The sequence below is a fragment of the Engystomops pustulosus genome, chromosome 2 (genome assembly GCF_040894005.1).
Source record: "Engystomops pustulosus chromosome 2, aEngPut4.maternal, whole genome shotgun sequence".
Classification (NCBI taxonomy): Eukaryota; Metazoa; Chordata; class Amphibia; order Anura; family Leptodactylidae; genus Engystomops; species Engystomops pustulosus.
Genome location: NC_092412.1, coordinates 101,526,327 through 101,547,615, shown reverse-complemented (window position 1 = coordinate 101,547,615; position 21,289 = coordinate 101,526,327). Strand labels below are relative to the sequence as shown.

Below are 21,289 nucleotides of genomic sequence, written 5' to 3'. Positions count from 1 at the left end.
CAGGGCCCCACTTTGTCTAGAACCGGCCCTGGGCAGCTACACTGCAATATGATAGAGCTACAGCCATGTTAGGGGCAGTCTGTGCTCTGCATGGATCCTCCTCATTCCTGGATTTATTACCTTGAATGTGCCTCTATTATCACTGTTGGAGCCTGGTGTTATCACTGAGACATGTAGTGCAGATCCGGCTACACAGTTCATTCGGCCCCTCCCCCATCTTCCATTGGCTGCTCCCTGTCAGCTGGTCTCCTTCAGTGTGAGGCAGCGGAGGAATCTGCAGTCAGAGATGTAAACCGACAAGCAGAAACTGAATCTTTCTGCGCAGACTCGGCCAGGGGAGAAGGCAGGCAGGATGGGACACAGCTACCAGCAGGGGGAGCCAGCAGTCACCTCACAGCAAGATAACTCAGTAAGGCTGCATATTTTCTAATAGATGTAAATGGTGATATTATTGTTCACAGTGCACTGAGCTGAAGTGTGTCTATGTGCTATGGTGGCACAACCCCTTTAATGACCTGGCCCTTTTTGTAACTTCCATTTTTCACTCTCCACCTTCCAAAATTTTTATTTTCCCATGTACAGAACTGTGTGATGGCTTGTTTTCTGCGTAACTTTCCATGTAATTTTCCTTGTCGTGTATTGGAAAGCGGGAAAAAATTCCAAATACTGTGAAAATCTGCATTTGCGACATTTTCTTGTGGGCTTGGATTTTACGGCTTTCGATGTGCGCCCAAAATGAAATGTCTAATTTCACTGCAATCATGGGGATACCAAATTTATATAGGTTTTATAATGTTTTCATACATTTACAAAAATTAAAACCTCCTGTACACATTTTTAATTTTGGCATCTTCTGGCACAAATAACTGTTTAATACTTCGTTATACGGAGCTGTGAGTGGTGTCATTTTTTGGAACTTTTGATGACGTTTTCATTGCAATCATTTTTAGGACTTTACGAGCCTTTGATCACTTTTTATTGATTTTTTAATATTTTGAAAAATGGCACGAAAGTGCATTTTTTACTTTGGCCGCTATTTTCCGTTACGGGATTAAACGCAGTGAAAAAGCGTTATTATATTTTGATAGGTTGGGCATTTTTTTTACCTGGCAATACCTAATGCGTTTATGATTTTTACTGTTGATTAATATTTATGGCAACGGATCGCCGCTTCCCGATGGTGTCACAGGGAGCCACGATCCTCGGCAGGATGGCGGCACCCAAGCTGCGCCATCTGTTTAAAGCCGCCAGCAGCATTGCCGGCAGTGATCGGCGGGAAAACATCCGTGATCGGTGCTAGCAATATGCAGCAAAGACTGCATTAAATGACTGCGTTAAATAATCAGGAGTATATGCGAAAGATTAGTAGAAACCTTTTATCATACTTCAACTGTGTCAGATCTACTTAAAGGACACCTGTCATCAGGTCTGTGTCACTTGTCCTGTCACTACTACCTGTTGGAGCAGCTCACAAGGCTCCCATCCCAGCCATTATCTAGTTATTTCATACATTATTCATTGTAAAATCATCTATTTTTTATCATGTAAATGATGCTGGTCACATGGTCAGAGGCAGTGATGTCACCCCTGTTACCCCTCCCCTCTCCTCCCCCTGCTCATGTCTGTGTGTAATGTATAGTAAAGCATGGCTAGTGTGTGTGCTGCATCTGCTGACATGCTGCATCCTCCTAATATACAGGTGAGAGACACAGACACCAGCTACACATGAATCTGACATATTCTGCTGTAACATGGCTGCCTGGAGCTCCTGTATCTCTCCTAAACACACACACATGCACACACAGGCTGCAGGGGGCGTGGCCACCAGCACCAGGAAGCACATCATTATACAGCCTCACATCATTATACAGGCTGTCAGTCATGCACTGGGGGTGTGGCTGTGCCTCCCACTCATGAATAAGGTGGACAGCTTGAATATGCTAATGCTTCATTGGACATTTCACAGGTCGTTTGCATACAGCTTTAGGACCTCATTGCTTAGGTTTACAGGCATATAGAGGGACAATGAAGGGATAGAGGCAATGCTCTCTAATGGCAGTTTATGAAAATATATTTAGTTTAGGGGGGTTATTTTGCATGACGGGTTCTCTTTAAGTACCTTATTTGAGAATTACACTATTGGTTTAGATGCGTCTTTATGTAGGAAATTTGTAAAATTATAAATCAATTATGGTTATAGGTGTGTTCAAACAGCTGAATATGAAGTGGATTTTCCACTAGAGAATCAGCCTCAAATTCTAGATCAAAACAGACTGTTGGATTTTGATTGACATGACTTATATTTTTGCAGAAGCCGTGTTAATGTCGGAATAGAGGGCAAAGCTTCTTTAGGGAAGAATTAATCATTGACAACCTCTGTTATTTGAAAATACCAAATACTAATTGATTTTAAATTGGAGCGGGATTTTGACACGGGTTTTCTACACTATAGTGTTATATTACGCAGCAATAATGTAGTGTACACTGCCATTGGCAGGAACCCTCAAAAGAAAACTGTATGAAACCATCTTTCCAGTCCAAGGTCAAATATTTTTGCTAGAGCACTTATGCGCATATTGGGGGAGATTTACTTACCCCTTCTTTGGACTTCACCAAAAGTACATTGTCCGCCGATAATGCACTGTGCCGAAATTCAGTAAGATCGTGCACCCGATATCCTGCATTTGCCGCTTCCCTGCTCAGGTCTGCCGGAGTTCACCTTCTGCCTTGTGTATGTAAGTGCATTGTCTTGCGGCACAATTTGAATCTTAATTCCCCCCCTCAGTCCAAATCAGTTGGATCGTCCGACAGCACGCCTCTCGATTTCTGCCGCATGAAATCCAGCGCAGCTGTGCCACAATCCGATTGCGTGCGACACGAACGCAAACCCCTGTTAAATACCTGTCAAAGCCGCGCAAATCCCAAAATCGGGGCACACTCCGGTGAAAGTGCGATTTGCGACCCTTATTAAATAAGCCCCATTAAGTTGCAGCATATATTGATTACTATCTCAATTAAACAAAAGGAAACAAAGATAAATAGATAGATGTAGAGACAAATATATAAATGATATTCATACAAGCAATGTGTTTTCTTTTACAGGATTATCTACATAGCAGCATGGGAATTTGCAGTCAAAGTAAGAAACTTTTTTCTTATTTATTTCATAGCATATGCTCTGATTATGTAGGCAGCCGATGTTTCGAGTGTGATATAAATTGATTTTTTGCATTTTTAAGATGTCTTACAAAGATGCAGGGACTACAAATACTGGCACTTTTGTAATGTATTATTGCTTATGAAAGAGAAATTACTGTATATACCGTACTCGAGTATAAGCCTAGTTTTTCAGCACAAAAAATGTGCTGAAAAAACCCAAACTCGGCTTATACTCGAGTGGAAAAAAACAAAAAAAACCCCTCACCTCTCCGGCGCCGCGGCAGGTCTTCTGCGTGATCCATCAGTCAGCGGCAGGTCCCTGTGACGTCGCAGGCTCTGTTGTCAGCGGCGACCGCTGGAATAGTATTGTGTGTGCTAGTAGCTGGCACACACACTGATGTCAGCGGCAGCCGCTGACGTCAGAGGTGTGCGCTGCACGGGATTGCCGCTGACTGATGCATCACACAGAAGACCTGCCGGGGCGCTGGAGAGGTGAGGTTTGTTTGTTTTTTTTAATCTAATGTCTGTATAACGGGGCAGGGGTGATGTCTATATACTGGTGCACGGGGGTTGGCAGGCTATACAAAGGTAGGGCATGGGCTACATGGGTATATACTGGGGCACGGACTGGATGGCTATATACTGGGGCACGGACTGGATGGCTATATACTGGGGCAGGGGCTGGATGGCTATATAATGGGGCAGGGGCTGGATGGCTATATACTGGGGCAGGGGCTGGCAGGTTATATACTGGGGCAGGGGCTGGCAGGTTATATACTACAGGGACTGGATGGCTATGTACTGGGGCAGGGGCTGGCAGGTTATATACTACAGGGGCTGGATGGCTATATACTGGGTTAGGGGCTGGCAGGGTATATACTACAGGGGCTGGCTGTATACTACAGGGGCTGGTAGGCTATATACTACAGGGGCTGGTAGGCTATATACTACAGGGGGTTGGCTGGCTATATACTGGGGGGGCTGTTTTATATTCAAGTCAATAGGTTTTCCCAATTTTTGGTGGTAGAATTAGGGGCCTCGGCTTATACTCGGGTCGGCTTATACTCGAGTATATACGGTATTTGAAATCTGGTCTGTTTATATATATATATATATATATATATATATATATATATATATACACACACATACATATATATATATATATAAAACAGTATTTCAAATAATATATAGGAACCCATTAAACTTTTTCCTTCCCAGGCGTTTCTAAAAATGTTGTCACGTTTTTTGGGCAGAGCAATTTTTACAGTTTTAACAAATAAAATGGAAATTACTGCATAAAGAATTTTACTACCGTATATACTTGAGTGTAAGCCGAGTTTTTCACCATGGGTTATACTCGACTCAAGAAAAAAAACAGTGCACTCACCTTCTGACGCCCCACTGGCAGGTCCTCTTCTATACAGCAATGCTCCAGCATCGGCTCCGTGTCCCCTCACTGTCCATCGCAGGGATCGTGACTTCAGCCGCTCGCTGATATTCTACTATGTGCGCCGTGATGGTGCCTGCGACGGACCGCACGGGGACGCAGAGCCGATGCCGGAGCATCGCTGTATAGAAGAGGAATCAGTCATTTTCCCCATTTTCAAAATTGTATTAAGGAATTTAGAGATATAGGCAATTTCATGCAATTTTAAATCATACTGTAAAATTGTATTAAAAAAATGCATAAAAAATGACTTTGATGTCCAAATTTTTTCCCCAAACAGAAAAAAAATTAGCTTCTTACCTCCTAAAAGTAATAGATGAACATAAACTACAACTGAAATAACCAAAAAAACGCTTTTCACAGATTTAGTAATCATTTATCATACCCCTGATGAGCCTTTGTAGGCAAAACATAACATGTAGGATACATATTGACCTGGTGCTAACACTTCTGGGCATATCTGACCCTAAATTTTAGAATCTCTGATCCCTACATGGGAACACTATTATCTCTGTCTCTCTTGGTGCTATAGCCTAGGGATAGTTTTGCCCGATTGGGAAAGGTTGCGGTCGGGGTGGCAGCTGTTTACGACTGTGGCTCCGAGGTTAGGACTTTTAGGGCGACCTAGGCCCCAGACACTTCTTTAGGGTCTGGTTCAGGTTTCCACCCAACATTATCTGTTACTATGGCACCCTGGAGCTTACATGTTATGCACCCCGCCATCCTGTCTCTACTACCCTCTTCTCACCTGACCTTGGTCTGCATCACACCTCAATGTAGAGTATCACCATACACCTGCACTCCTGGCCTCCTGAACCTTCATGGGCATCGTTGGACATAGCCCACCAGGTATGTGTTCTTACTGGTGATTAGCTGATGCAGCATCAGGTGGAGTGTTCCACTGGTCAGACAGTTTTCTCTCTGGTTTGTTGACTGATTTTAGGAACTCATTATAAAAAGTTATGTTTTATGAATTTTGAAGCACCGTTTGGATTTTGATATCCTGAGAGGAATCCTTCAAGTGGGCTTTCGCCACTTTTTAATATCTGGACATAGAGCTCCTGGCGGATCTTGATCAGACCTTCTGACTTAATTTCTCTCTCCTTTTGCTAACAATCAAATCAGATCTCCAAAGATGGTCAAAAGGTTTTTATTCATGGTTCAGTAGGGTAGGGATCATTAAAATGAACGCCCTCACTCACCTCCTCTATTCCTTTCCGGCTTTGCCCATTAAGATACTGCTTTCCTTCCTCACGACAGTACTGAGGCTGTTTTCAACATTTGTCTGGTCCGACAAACCTCCAAGACTTAAGCGGAAGATACTGCATTATCCTAAAAGTGCAGAAAGAATGGCACAAAAGCCTGAGTTACGATGGAACAGAACTGCACCGGTACACCTGTCACACTTGAGGAGGGAAAGTGTGTGGGAAAGTCTCTTGGAAGAATCTGTGGACCCTCTGGACCACCGCGGAAGAGGCCCGCGGTGGCAGCCAAGGTAGTACGGCAGGAAACAGTCCAAACCTGAGATAACAGCAGGAAACACAGAGGAATACTGGTAACGCTGGCACACAGAGAAACACTGGTGATGCTGGCACAGACTGTAGATTCCGCTGTACAGGAACCCTGGAAGGCACAGCAGGACAGAAACCCAGGAAGGCACAGGAGGTCACAGGAATGGCAGAGACACAGAGGAACACTGGTAACGCTGGAACACAGAGGAAAACTGGAAACACAGGGAACACAGGAGGGCTATCACTTAGCAGGAAATGATGCTGAAGATCCGTCAGGGAGTGAAGGGAGGTGCCAGATTATAAGGGAAAGCCAGATTAGCAAGAGCCAATCAGGAGGACCCTTTATGTCTTAAAGAGCCAGCGGCGCGCCCTAGCAGTGGGAGCGTGCTTCCTAGCAGGAGTACAGCCAGGAGGTGGAGAAGTGATTCCACGCTGGGGAGTGGGACAGTGGCAGCGGGGACCACGGCACATAGAGGGGCACGGGTGTGTCTGTGATGCGCGACAAGGATCGCAGGTGCATCCGTGACAACACCAGACATATCTCCCATGCATGGAAAGGAAATAGTGTTAATCCCTAGCCAAACGTCCATCTATTAATGCCAACCTGTTGGTTTTTAAAAGTTGCCGGTCCAAGAGTACTATATCTCCAGCAGGTTCCCCTCCTACACCAATACTCGGCAACCCAGACTTTCTCCCAGGAGTAGAGTCACCAGTCTTTAGACAGTGTCACAGGAAGGCAGGTTGCTTTAGGGTCTGTCACTTTGCAACTGGGGAGGGCTGGCACAAAGGAGACGAATTGGTGGCCCCACAGGACCTACTGAGAACCACCCTCTGGCAAGGTCTCCAGCTTACCCATTACCTAAACTCAATTAAACCTCTCTCCTCATACAGTAGATCACTGTACGAGGAGAGGGGGATACTTAGGTGTTATCTCCTTACCGCAGTGGAGGCCTGTAACTCGGCTTGCTGGCGTTTTACTGAGTCTCCTTAGGAGAGTCTCTTGAGCACAGAACCAAAATGAGCCGCTTTTTCCCAGAAAACCTGGTTTCACTGGACCTCCTTTATCGCCTCTTCTTGTTTCCAGGAATTTACAGGAGCGATCCCTCTGTAGTTATCCCAGAGTAAAGCTCATATGTACTCAAGTACCAGGTGAAGGGGTGGGGTGGCCCCCGTTACCCTCTTTACCCTCTGTTTCCTCACCTCATCTTTCTGTTTTTTGATATATGCACTTTGCACACTTTGATGTCAATGTAAATACACTCAAGCTTTGGTTTTGAAGTTTTTGGAGACTGTCTGCTCCAAAAACATAAGTAAGTGGTTCATAATGCTACATTGATAAGCTTGATCACTTTCCGGTTTATGTTTTATTTTTATGTGTAATGAAAAATTTTGAATAAACTTTAATACAAAAAAAAAAAATCATGCAATACTGTGACAAACACAAATTATTTAAAAAATGCAATGAAAAAGCAATGAAAACATTTTTTACTCACATTATAACGGAAGTTTACGCACAAAAAGGGAGCAACACACAACGTCAACAAGAATTTACACTCTCAAAAATGCAAAATATATAGAAAATACATGTAATATTTGGATGTAATCCACAAATGTGTTTACATTTGTTTTCTTTTGCAGAAAACAGCATACAATGTATACAGAAATAACTTTTTTAATAAACCTAAGCCTATTTTGGCTTCAAGGACACAGCCCCATTTGCAAATATGCCCTGTGTCACTATAAGTGGTTATAGCTTTGGAACGCTTTAACATCTCCAGGGAATTTTGGGATTGTTTTCTGGTGACACATTGGGGCTTATTTACTAAGGGGCCGCGGATCGCATTTCTGTCGGACTTCCCGACAATTTCGGGATTTGCACAACAGTGATAGGGATTTAGCAGGGGATTGTGTTGCATGAGATTTGATTTTGCCGCAGCGGCTCTGGATTTCATGCGAGAGTGCGCAAGACAATGCACTTACATACACCAGGAAGAAGAAGGTGAACTCCGGCGGACCTGATCGGGGAAGCGACAGATGCAGGATATCGGGGCACACGATCTTCGTGGATGGCAGCAGATGTGCCTTTCAGTCGGACAATGCACTTTCGAGGATCGCGCAGGATGGGTAAGTAAATGTGGGCTATTGTACTTCAAATTAATTTAAAAATGTGGATGATATTTTTTGTAAAAAAAAAAAAAACTAAAGTTCTAAATTCTATTCTTTTGAAGCAGATAGTCATACCACACAAATTAATTCAGAACTTACAATTTCCCATATGTCTATGCTTTTGGCACAGATTTTTAAGAACCCACATATTTAACTAGAATGTTAAGAGGCTTAGAATTTGGGCCATTTTTCACATTTTATGGAAAATCGACAAAACCTGTATTTAGAAGGACCTTCTCAATTCTCAAAAGACTGTGAGAGGCCTTAATAATAGCTAGACAATATGGCAGTATATGGGGATTTTCCTCGTCATCCATTACAACGTGCTATTCGCACATTGTAATGAAAGGGTTAAAACGAGACAGCTCCGAGTCTTCGGAAGACCCAAGGCTGTCGTGGTGATCAATGACATCACGGGGATTGACTGTTTCTCGCCAAGATGGTGCCAACATTTTTTTTAAGCTGCCGGCGGCGATAGATGGGTTGACAACCACAATTAGTGCTAGCACCGATCGCGGGTGTTACCTGTAAGCCTTTGCTGCAATATGCAGCAAAGACTTACTGGCTATGGAGAGGGCTCAGCCCGTGGGCCCTGTCCATGCACACACACCCGGTGTCTGACGTAATATTACGTCACATGTCGGGAAGGAGTTAAGAAGTTTGTTAACCTTTTAGGTGTTTTGTAGGGGTTAACACAAAATGGAGGCGCAGTTTTTGGACAACACATTTATTTTGCTCAAAAAATTAAACATTCTCAAATGCCAAAAAGTTTGATATTAAATTTCTCCCGAGTATGCAGATACCCCATATGTGGTGGTAAACTTCTGTATGGGAACACGGCATAGAATAGAGGAAGCGCCACTCAAAGTAAAATTTTCTTGTCAGCAGAATATTGTCACATTGTACAGGCTATAATTTGTTTATGTGGATATATGGGGTTTTTTTGCCACATGATATGCACTTTTCTGGTACATAATTTTGGGACATCTATAGCTAATTGATGGTGGAGGAAATGAAAAATCATCAATATTTGGTAAAATTTGTAAGCTTTTTTGGCAGTTATAGTGTGTTATGAATAAATAGTTCAGCTCCCCAGGTCCATATTAAAGTTCCTCTGTTGTGTGAGTTTTTCCTCTATGTGAAACAACAGAGGTACTTTAATATCAAGGAAAAAATCAAGGAAAAAAAGAAAAATCCTGAGGAGGCTGAAACCACTCAAACTGAGGATTTTTAGTTTTTTCATCCAAATGTAAAACAAATTTTAATCCGACTCAACAGCGAGGACACTATATTGAGACGTTTTATGCGCTTGCAGCAGAAGACTTCAAAAAATACGTAGCTTTCAGGAAAAAGGTAGTAATCTGGCAATTGGCGAAAAAACAGCCCTACAAAGCCTAAAAAATAACTAAAATTGTCATGAGATCTGCAGATAAAAGGGGAGGTATAGTAGTTCAAGATCGAGAAATATACATTAAGGAAGCCCTTTGAATACTGGAGGACCCAACCTACTATACCCCACTAAAATAAGACCCTACTAAAAAATATTTGGAATATTATTTAGCCATTATCAGTAATGCGTACAAAGAATACATTCTGAATAAGAAAGAAAAACAATTTCTAAATATAAGTCATCCAGTCCTCTCCACCATCTACCATCTACCTAAGGCGCATAAGGACCTAAAAAATCCCCCTGGGCGCCCGATCACATCAGGAATTGATTCCTGATGGTACCTTGAAAATTCTACTACAATCCCCGCACAGCAAATTGATTTCTTAATGGAAGGTCTACTCTTTGTATTAGAGCATAATTACTTTCAGTTTGAAGATTGGCTATACCTACAAAAGTGGGGGAAGGCATTGGGGACTCGAGCCAACCCAAGCTATGCCAATTTATGCATGGGGCGCTTCGAGGAAACACCCCAATGGATGAAGGACATTGTCTATTATAAACACTATATCGACGATTTATTCTGTATATAGAATGGGACTAAGGAAGAAGCGACAGCATTTGTGAACCAATTGAACTCAAATAATTGGGGAATAGAGTTCACAAAAAATTTTGATAAAAATACTACGGTCTTCCTAGATCTCGAGGTCACCCACACTAAAACAGAGATCATGACAAAAACATACTTTAAGAAAGTAGACAGCAACAGCTTTGTAGATTAGAGTGGCCATTACTCTAGTGGTTAAAAAGTGGTTAAAAAACGTGTCATTTAGCCAATTCCACCACCACATAACAAAAAATTTTACCAAGTCAGGGTATAGAAAACAAGCGGAAGGATTAAGAAGAAAATTTCAGGAAAAAAATTACTCAGAACCCATAATAAAACAAGTATACTGTTGAGTGACCCTTATTTAAGGAAAATAGTCCCCAAACAGGCAAAAATTACTTTTAGGAAGGCCACCACAGTGAGAAATATAATTGCTCCCAGTAACTTACGAAAACTAGAAAACAAGGAGGAAATAAAACGAGGAACACCAGGGATCAAAAAGTGTAAACATAAAAAATGTGTGTGTTGGGATATTATTAAAAACGGAACAACCTTGTTCAAATCAAACACCACAGGAGAAAAATTCACCATCAAGCAGAACCTATCGTGTGCATCAGATTATGTTATCTATCTGGTTAATTGTACCTGTGGCCTGCAATATATAGGGCGTACTATCAAGACACTCCGTGTGCATATGAACGGCCACAGGCATAAAGCTGAGGCAGGCTTTTTAAAACACAGCCTTTCTAAACAACTACCCTGGAACATGAAAAAGATTTTGGATCGGTGACCCCGATTGAACAAATCTGCATAGATGTTAAGAATAGGATTAAAACTAGGGCGCGCGCTCCAGCTCTTTAGGATTTAAAGGGCCAGCATCCCTCTGATTGGGGCTGGCTAATTCCGTCTCGCCCTTATAATCCGGCACCTCCCTTCACTCTCGGCCGGATCTTCAAGTCATTTTCCCTGAAGTGAAAGCCCTACTATGTTTCCTAGTGTTCCTCCGTGTTCCAGCGTTTCCAGGATTCCTCTGTGTGTCTGTACTCCAGTGTTCCTCTGTGTTCCTGGGTTTCCTGATTTTCCAGTATTCCTGTGGCGTTCCTGTATCCCTGTGACGTTCCTGTATCCCTGTGGCGGTCCTGAATCCCTGTGGCGTTCCTGTATCCCTGTGGCGTTCCTCTATCCCTGTGGCGGTCCTGTATTTCTGTGGCGGTCCTTTATCCCTGTGGCGGTCCTGTAATCCAGTGGTCATCCTGAGGTCCTGCCGTCCTGCTGAGGTACTGCCATCCTGCCGAGCTCCTGCCATCCTGAGGTTTGTTCCTGTGTCCAGCTCCGGTGGTTTGTCCATGTGGTTCCTACTTCGGTGTTCCGTCCCATCCTGTGGTTCCTGAGCCATCCTGTGGTTCCTGTTTCCATCCTCCCTACCTTGGCTGCCACTGCAGGCCTAGTCGCACCCGTGGAATGACCTGGTGGTACCCCGCCGCAGCAAGACCATCCCCCTTTGCGGCGGGCTCTGGCGAATATTTGGTGCCACTTAAACTCCGGTCCCAGGTAGCGGCTAGTACCATCATCCCCCGCGATGGTCCAGAGGGTTCACAGACTCTTCCCATAGAGACTTTTCCCTACACTTATCCCCACAAGTGTGACAATAATGTAGTTGAGTCAACCATCTGTATGCTTTTAATGTTTATGTGAACATTTTATTTCTTCCATTTTAGAAAAATCTATTGTTATGGATTTTAATTCCGTTTTGCCGGTTGCCGTCAACCCGATGAACTGGATGTAATCAAAATACCAATGATCGCGCAAATCCGTTTTTTTAAATGTATTTATGTGCGATAATGAAATGTGACTTGTATGCCTGAAGAAGGTTCAAGTACTGAGTGTACTGAGTACACGTTGCAATTTTATTGATACTTTTATAATAAAAACCAATGTTAATTAGAATATCGGGAGTATAGGGTATCTTTTTTGCACTTGTCATACACCTGCATGGAGCATCAGTAAAAGTTTGACAGTAATGATTGCGGGTGTTACAGTGTGGTGTCAGCTGCTTTTGGTGCCTGCTCAGTGATAATATGCAAAAATTACATGAAAATTCTAAATTTCCACTAAAATATGTCCAAATCCAGACTACTTATAAAACGTAGTACTTTCCTAAAATCAGTAAGATGTAAGGAGTTTATACATTTCACACATGAGTATTTTCACCACAATATGCAACAAAGGGAAGATTAAATCCCAGGGTGCGCCAAAAATTTTTGCAGAAAATTGCACTGAACTTCAGTGAACGATAATCAAAATAAAAACTATATATCCATACATCAAGGTAATGAGATAACAAAGTTCACTTTAAGAGAGGTGTAATATGTGCATGCAATAAAAAAACCTTCCATGGTTCATAAAAATTTGAGTAAGAACGCCATAACATAGGTATTAATAATGGGGGGATGATTCCTTCAGGAATGTGTGTTTTTTTTACTAGCTCTGGTTTGCTATGTTAATATGTAGCCACATTGGGCGAGGTGAATGAATGTTTATCCTTTCAATTTATATAATAAAAAAATCACTTACCGTATATACTAAAGTATAAGTCAATCTGATTATAAACCAAGGTACCTAATTTTACCACAAAATATGGGAAAACCTTTTGACGCAAGTATAGGCTGAGAAATGCATTGGTGCCAGCCCATACCCCCCCCCTCCCCTCGGAGAGATGGCTAATGAGGTTTAATGTAGATAAATGAAAAATAATGCACTTGGCCCATGGCAGCAAAAATTATGTTCTGAACAGTCTATTACTTGGTAATTAATTTTAGTGACCACAGCCAGGCAGCTGCTAATAAAGCAAATAAAATAGCACCCAAAATCGAAACTGGCACTTTTTTGCCATTTTGAAAAATATAAAAAAATTCAGTTAAAAGTGATCAAAAGGCTGTACAGGCCTAAAAATAGAAGCACTGAAAACATCATCAAAAGTTACAAAAAATGACACCACCCACAGCTCCGTACACTAAAGTATGGAAAAGTTATTAGCGCCAGAAGGTGGCAAAATAAAAGAAAAAAATTGTACATAAGGTTTTAATTTTTGTAAATGTATGAAAAATTATAACACCTATATACACCTATATCGCACTGACCCATAGAGTAAAATAGACATGTCATTTGGGGCGCACAGTGAAAGCTGTAAAATCCACAAGAAAGCGCTGCAAATGCGATTTTTCACTGATTTCACAGCATTTGGAATTTTTCCCCGCTTCCCAGTACACGGTATAGGATATTAAATATCGTCACTATAAAGTGAAATTTGTTACGCAGAAAACAAGCCGTCACACAGCTCTTTATGTGTAAAAATAAAAAAGTAACAGATTTTTGAAAGGCTGTGCTTGTAAAAACTCAATTAAAAAATCATAGCAATGTGTGGTAAAACCACATGTGGTTCTTAAAGGAAACCTACCACCACAAATCTACCTATAAAGGTAGATCGGGTGGTAGGTGAATCAATGGGACGTGAGGATAGCCCTTTTAAGGGCTAATCCTCACGTCCCCGCACTTTTTTGTAAACTTTTATTACCCTAATTAATTTTGTTATGCGGCTACTTGGGCGTGGAGTAGCCGCATCTGAGGTTACACGAGGCGGCTACTCCACGCCCCGGTAGCCACTTTACCACTCCTACTCACCATGTTCGGCGCGCAGCTGCTCGTAGCTGCGCGCCCTCGTCCGACGATCCTGCCGTCTGCGCATGCGCAGAACAGCAGGCCCGCGCCTGCGCGGTCACTGCTCCGAAGCCGGGGCTGCACAAGCGCGGGCCTGCTGTTCTGCGCATGCGCAGACGGCAGGATCGTCGGACGAGGGCCCGCAGCTACGAGCAGCTGCGCGCCGAACATGGTGAGTAGGAGGGGTAAAGTGGCTACCGGGGCGTGGAGTAGCCGCCTCGTGTAACCTCAGATGCGGCTACTCCACGCCCCAAGTAGCCGCATAACAAAATTAACATATTAGGGTAATAAAAGTTTACAAAAAAGTGCGGGGACATGAGGATTAGACCTTAAAAGGGCTATCCTCACGTCCCATTGATTCACCTACCACCCGATCTACCTTTATAGGTAGATTTGTGGTGGTAGGTGCCCTTTAAATGCTCTGCCAATACATGGCACAATCTTCCTTAACATCAGTGAGTAAAAAAGAGTTGCCTAAAGTAACTGGTGTAAAAGATTATTTGGTAAACAATGAAGAATGAATAGAATGAGCTACAATTCCCTTTGTTCAAGTCACAGTCAAAGTGACTTTATGTGGATATTAAAAAGTGAAGAAAGATATAAGGGCTCTAACCATGAGATATTCACATTTTAAGGCCATTTTAAAGTTTGTTTATGTGTAATGTAAAAAAAATAGAATCTGGCTGTAAATATAAAGGCCTTTTATGCTGTGTTGATATAACGACTAATTTAGAATTCAGACTGTTGTAAAATTGGATTTATAACTGGGGCAGTAATTTAATGTGCTGATCATTAAAATGCAATGTGGACTATGTGCTAATTCATTTGGTTTCATAAAAAGGCATAGATTTCAGATTTTGATTGAAAACGAAATAACATAACCAAATAAAGTTTATCAAGTTGCATCAAATAAAAGAAAAGTGATTCTTCACAGCTCTTACGCCATTTGAAAAAACAAAAACGGAAACTGTTATGCAGTAGAATATATTTTACAGAATCAAGTGATATGATACATGACAAAAACCTATTGTGGGGGTGCATTGATGATAGTGCATTGGTAGCCTTGTTAAATATTATGGGGCACATTTACTAAGGGCTTTGCACCAGTTTTTTGGTGGACTTTGCACGTTCTTTCTAGTGCAAACTGCTTGCACATGTGTTTAAGAAGTGTCTGCACCACAAATGTGTCACATGCGGCCGTTTTGTGGCGCAGCTGCACTAGTTATCATGTGGCACAAATAAGGGGACATTGCAGTGCTCAATCTGACCATGCGCCAGATTTAACATGCAAGTCCGACAGAAGTATGTAAGCCCCATGTTAAAGATAGACCATAATAAAAGTGATGTACTCTGTTGGGCCAGCACAGGGCGCCAGATTCATTCATTTAAGCTGTTATGGTACTGTTTACGGGACAGTTCTAAAGCAGTAGTATCATATATATTACATTATCACAGCTGTGTTTTAAGTTAACATTCAAGAGCAACACTTCTAATACTTAAAGGGGTATTCCGGGAATATGAATGTCTGATACATAAACCCATGAAGCTATAAAAAAATTAATGTAACAAAACTCAATGGCCTCTCTAAAGTATGTGGAGTTATCACCAAGATGGCCACCACTGGAAACTACAAGTCCCAAGATCCTTTAGTTCTCAGTAACTGCTCCTAGGTCTTATGCTCTGCTCCCAGTAATGATCTAACAGGTTTTCTTGCTCTGTTACTATAGTAATCATGTGTAACTGCCATCACCACAACACTGGCCATACTGGATGCACTGCAACCAACCGACTGCAGCCAAACATAGTTGCGGTCACCTGATCTGCCAAGGCAGGTGCAGGACATGTGATGTGGACCTGTGACCGGCGGCCATCTTTTGCCCTGTGTCTTCTCCACGCGGAGGAAATTAACGGACTGATTAAAGGGCGAGTAGCGTTTTAATTCTTAATTACAGTCTATGTCACCAGCATTTTTCTGGTAAGGGGAGCAAAATTTTAAATAACAACTAATTACATATACCGTATATACTCAAGTATAAGTCGACCCGAGTATAAGCCGAGACCCCTAATTTCAACACAAAAAACTGGGAAAACCTATTGACTCGAGTATAAGCCGAGGGTGGGAAATGCATTGGTTACAGCCTCCCAGTATATAGTCTGCCAGCCCCTGTAGCATACAGCCTGCCCAACCCCTGTAGCATACAGCCTGCCCAGCCCCTGTAGTAGGAAACAAAATAACACTGTACTCATCTTACCGATGTCCCCCATAGGTCCTCTTCTGTCTCAGACTGTCTCAGACAGAAGAGGACCTATGGGTGACGTCAGAAAGGTGAGTTTTGTCTTTATGTTTTTACTTGACTCGAGTATAAGCCGAGTTAGGGTTTTTGAGCACAAATTTTGTGCTGAAAAACTAGGCTTATACTCGAGTATATAAGGTAAGCTTATATTTTAATGACCCATTTGTATATGAATTATTCTGATTCCTGGAATACCCCTTTAAGAACGTTATCTTTCATTGACTTATAGTAGCATGCATTGCTCGTCATCATGCAACTTTGGAGCTAATGTACAATTATTTTTAGAACAACTATATACCTTTTTTGTCCATATTGTATATGCGAGGTGTAAAATATATACATTATATATATATATATATATATATATATATATGTATATATATACACTAATGAACTGTTCTACATAGAGGATATATAATAAGCATAACTTTTGCATTAATTAGTTGCGTGGGTCCCACAAGTGCTTATATATTTATATTTTTAATATATATCTGTTTTGGTTACATAAGTAAAGTGTGTTAAATAAATGTATCAGTAGTTTAACACATTTATAGTTTATAAGGTCTTTGGTGTTGCAGACACTTTTTTTGTTATCCCCATTTTATTTACCCTAAGGGGCCAATTGTGTTTGGCACCAAATTACCTTTTATTTTTGTGGTAAGTGAACATTGCCACAATTGTTTTACATTTTGATTTTACTTTTGCATATATTAACTATTTTTTACTTATATCTTTGTTTTTGTTTATTTAAAGATCATGGCAATCTAAAAGTCAGAAGTCCAGTGCACAGTGCAGCACAAATATCGTAAGTATTATCTCTATACCTTCTTTGCTTTATCATGCTATGTATGTAACAGAATATTGAAATAACTACAGCTTTGTATCCATTGATAACTGTGCACTGATATTTACATCAAATTTGTATATATAATTTATTTTTTCTGAAATTATCATAATAAATGGTAATAATTTTTTTCCTTTGAAACATGTGACATGACTATGCTTTTGGGCATTTTATCCCATTGTATATTGTAAAGTCTTCTTTTGGTTCTTCTCTTCAATCTTGTTTCCTCAAACTCCATTCAGGTGTGACACATGTGGCCCCCCTTCTGGAGGGATTTTTACTCAATTATGGATTATGCCATGGATAATAACCAGTTAATAAGGACATTTGTTTGGTCAGAAACTCGGCCTTGGTCTTAGTTCATCTCAAATATGCTTGACATTGTCTTTGATAGTCTTGAATTTATCTACATTACATTGGAAATCTATGTCATGAAACTCTCACCATACAGTTTTGTGTTGATATTAATGGAAGAGGAGGAATGGAATTTCATGAACTGACTTGTTACAATGGTAGCATCCTCTTACAGTGCTCATACTACTCAGTTCGCTCTTGAGATTTTTTGGACATCTAATTTGTTTATATAATTTTTTTTGTTTATTTTCATATGTACTGTAGGTAAAGGGGGAATTTGAAGATTTCTATTTTTCAAACTTTTTTATGCAAGCACTAGATCACTTGTACTTTAATGGAATATACTCTATTGCCTTCTTCAGTAAAAATACTATATTACTACTGAGCCAGTCACAGGCTTTTCTATTAATATAGGAGCAGCACGTCTGGGAGCTGTCAGAAGCCTGACAACAGTGACTGAACAGCTTCCATGATGTTTTTAGAGAAAAGCCATTCCATTTACAACAATGAAAATGTAATGAAACTAACCCATCACACAGTGTTGTCTTATCTGACTATGGCATTAGAGCGTGTTGGAAAAATAGGGCTGCACTTTAACTCCTTAAGGCTGCATTCACACTGCCGTATGGGGGATCCATATATATGTTTCCCCCGTAGACGGCAATGGGCGCATGACCCCCTACGGGAGCAGTACCGTTCCGTACCCCGTGAAATGATAGGAAATGTCCCATCTTTTCTTGGAATACAGCGCCGTGCCCCATGTTACTCTATGAGAGAGGGGTGGGGGTGAGCAGGGTACAGCGGGCACACATCAGTGTGAATGCAGCCTGTTTAGGACTTAAACAGTCATTTTTGGGCCTACTGATTTCTTTATACCAAATTAATTTACGGACTGCTTTTAACACAGAAAGGGAGAGAGCGCCTTTAACAAGTTTAACGAGTTGGCTGGTAAAGTCTCATTTAATAATTCTGACTTACCAAGGTTCACTGAAGTATTCTAGGTGTTAAAACATATTAAAAAAAGAATTCAGTACAGGAAATTCTACCTTTGGGTTTGTTAAAATTAGGTTATCCGCAAATGCAAGATCTGTGTAAAGATCTCTAGATCTCTTCCCAATTGTTAGTTTTAGTTGTTTTACATATGGGTGTTTAATATGCTGAGCTAATCTTTAAAAAAAAAAAAAAAACAGAAAAAGAGATGGGGATAAAGAACATCCTTGACATGTCCTATTTTTGATCTTGAAGGAGTGGAAAAAGACCCCATTTACTCTAATTTCAGCAGTAGTTGGGAAGTAGAGTAAAAGAATGGCATCAACAAATTCCTTGCGAGAAACAAATTTGACCTGTGCTGCCTCCATAAACATCCAATCTACTCTATCAAATGCTGTGAGAAAAGGACTAGAGGGATCTTTTCTGCCTTAGCATGGTGAATGGCATGCAATAATCGAAAGCATGACTGTTTTAATGAGATGTTCTTGAAGCAAAAGAGAAATGTGCAACGTTAGCAGATCTGCTATGATCAACTCAATATCCTATAAACTTGGCAAATATCATAGTAATAATGGGTTTGACAAAAGAGTATATTGGGGAGGAATATGGGGTTGGGAAAGGAGAACAGAAACAGAAAGGAGAACAGAAACATAAGCAAAACATTGCATAGGTTATACAGCATGTCAAGGTTAACCTGGAAAACGGATGACCCCTACATGTGTGGGCAACCCATCAAGAACAGTTAAGTAAAATGAAGACTTGTTTAAAACAAGCCCATGTGAATATATTAAAACTGTTTTCATTCGAAGTGGAAAGTAAAGTAAAGTAAACCTCATGTAAATAAAGAATAAACAGAATGATTGTATAGCCCGCCTGGTGGAACAAACAAGTGAAAATTCAGTCTCTTCAAAGCTTGATGTCCTGTACCAAAAACTTAAGACATTGGTTTTTTGGCAGTCTCAAGTTTGAAATTGAATTCATACTCCAATGGGACCAGGTATTACTCACTTATCTTTGTTTCTTTATGGCTTCCTATTAATAACTACCTGCCATTCTGAGAACAATTGAAGGGGTGGCAAATCGATGTTGTCTTAAACCGAGAGCCAGGATTGTATAGCTTCTAGTTGGTGGATGATGATATTTCTGTTACATATAATAACATGTAATGCAAACAGACATGTGTATGGTATGCCTTGATCTTTGAGTTTCATCAATAAGGACTTATACATCTGGCATTTACCTAGTGTGAAAGCCGCCAGATTTCGATAAAGAGCTAGTTTTGCTCCCTCATACATAATGTGTGGTTGTTCTCTGGCTTTAGATAAAAATGCAGCTGTATCTCTATGGTTGTTGTGCATTTACTCTATAATAGTGGATGCTGCTCTCTCTGAACAATTGCATCAGCTTCACTATTGCACCATCAAACCTTTGCTGGTGCCCACAATTCAGGTACCCCCTTCACTTACACATTCTGTCTCGTGCTCCTATTTTCCTAGTCTTCTATGAAGGCCATAGTGTGTTTTATTTGTTTGTCTGTGTCTCAAAATTTGGTGCTGCATAACCTTTAGCAAATTCTGCAAATACCTCCTGTGCAGCCTCCTAAGCTTCCACTCTGTGACCCACTTGCCTCACTTCTTTTCAAGCATTAATTTAAAAATCTCTAAATCAATTCCATTGAGCTCCGCTGCTGTTATCAGTTAACATTGAAAGCTCCGCTACACACAAATGCATCAACGCCATCTTAGAGGTGTCAGGGCCTGGAGCTGTTAGGTCACTTTTTTTGTTTATCATTACCCCTCTGTCGTTTTGATCAGGTCTTTCGGGTCTGGAAAATTCATAGGCTGACTGCCACCATTTTGAGCTGTCTAACTCCAGATTCTCTTGGCACCAGCAAAAAGCACCACAGGGAAGTAGGTCAGGAAAAAAGGTATCTTCACTGCTCATACAAAATCCTATTGCTATATCACTCTAGCACCCAGCAAAATTTATCTCCCGCTCTAACAAGGGCAGTAGCACAGTGACCCTGGATAGACTAGTGGAACCCTGTTGTGCCTTACATGTAATTCCCGACGCGTTTCAGGGTAAAATGTACTTAGAGGTAGACAGTGATCTTCAACCTCAGACTGCATAGGTCTAGATATTCATCTCTTGGACCTTCCCATTACATGAGTAGAGACAGTGGTCTCATACACAGCGAAATCTTTGGGCCTAGATGTGTTCTGAAGGTTCTGAAGAACACAACATATCAATGGTTAGAGGCAATAGATATGTTAACTCTTACCCTCCCAGGCAGTGGTCCCAGCTGCAGTTAAAAGAGAGGTGATCAGTCTCCCTAGATAGCTCCTAACATGAGTCAACTACCCACCCTATGCATTTGGAGGGTTGGTGCAAATGTAATGCTACATAGTAAAGAGGGCACATTAGAAACAAGGTTTCTAGTCATGGCAAGGTGAAATACTAACAGCATAGTCCAAAATACAAAACCAAGTAAGGTCCATGTTGAGTCAGGTTACACACAATCAGCAGAGAGCTTCTGGACTGCTTCCTAGATTTAAAAGGGATGTTGTAGCTTCTGCTTTAAAAGCTCCAAATAATTATCTCAGTCACAGCTGCCATAGTGTAGGATCCTGGGAAGGTTTTGCACCTGTGTTAAACAATTACAATTACAAGAGTTGCAGATAATCAAACCAAAATCTGTTTTGGGCCGTCAGTGTAATCAGTCTTCATTAATAAATACACATTTTCATTCTTCCTTTCATACATCTTCTGCCCACATCATCTATAACAGTCTATCATTTGTCACCTCCCCA

The 21,289-nt window shown here is 41.2% G+C and overlaps 1 protein-coding gene across 4 annotated transcripts in view; it reads left to right on the top strand.

The window, feature by feature from the left end:
* Nucleotides 1-21,289, top strand: part of AFF3 (ALF transcription elongation factor 3) — a 255,290-nt gene that overhangs the window by 150,304 nt on the left and 83,697 nt on the right. For 3 of the 4 annotated variants that reach the window (XM_072135779.1, XM_072135780.1, XM_072135778.1), the window contains exons 4-5: nucleotides 3,103-3,139; nucleotides 17,045-17,096. In XM_072135779.1, the coding sequence (XP_071991880.1) occupies nucleotides 3,103-3,139; nucleotides 17,045-17,096 (89 nt within the window). Of the gene's footprint in view, nucleotides 1-279; nucleotides 410-3,102; nucleotides 3,140-17,044; nucleotides 17,097-21,289 lie in introns of those variants that run through there. The other variant, XM_072135781.1, reaches the window with a different exon arrangement.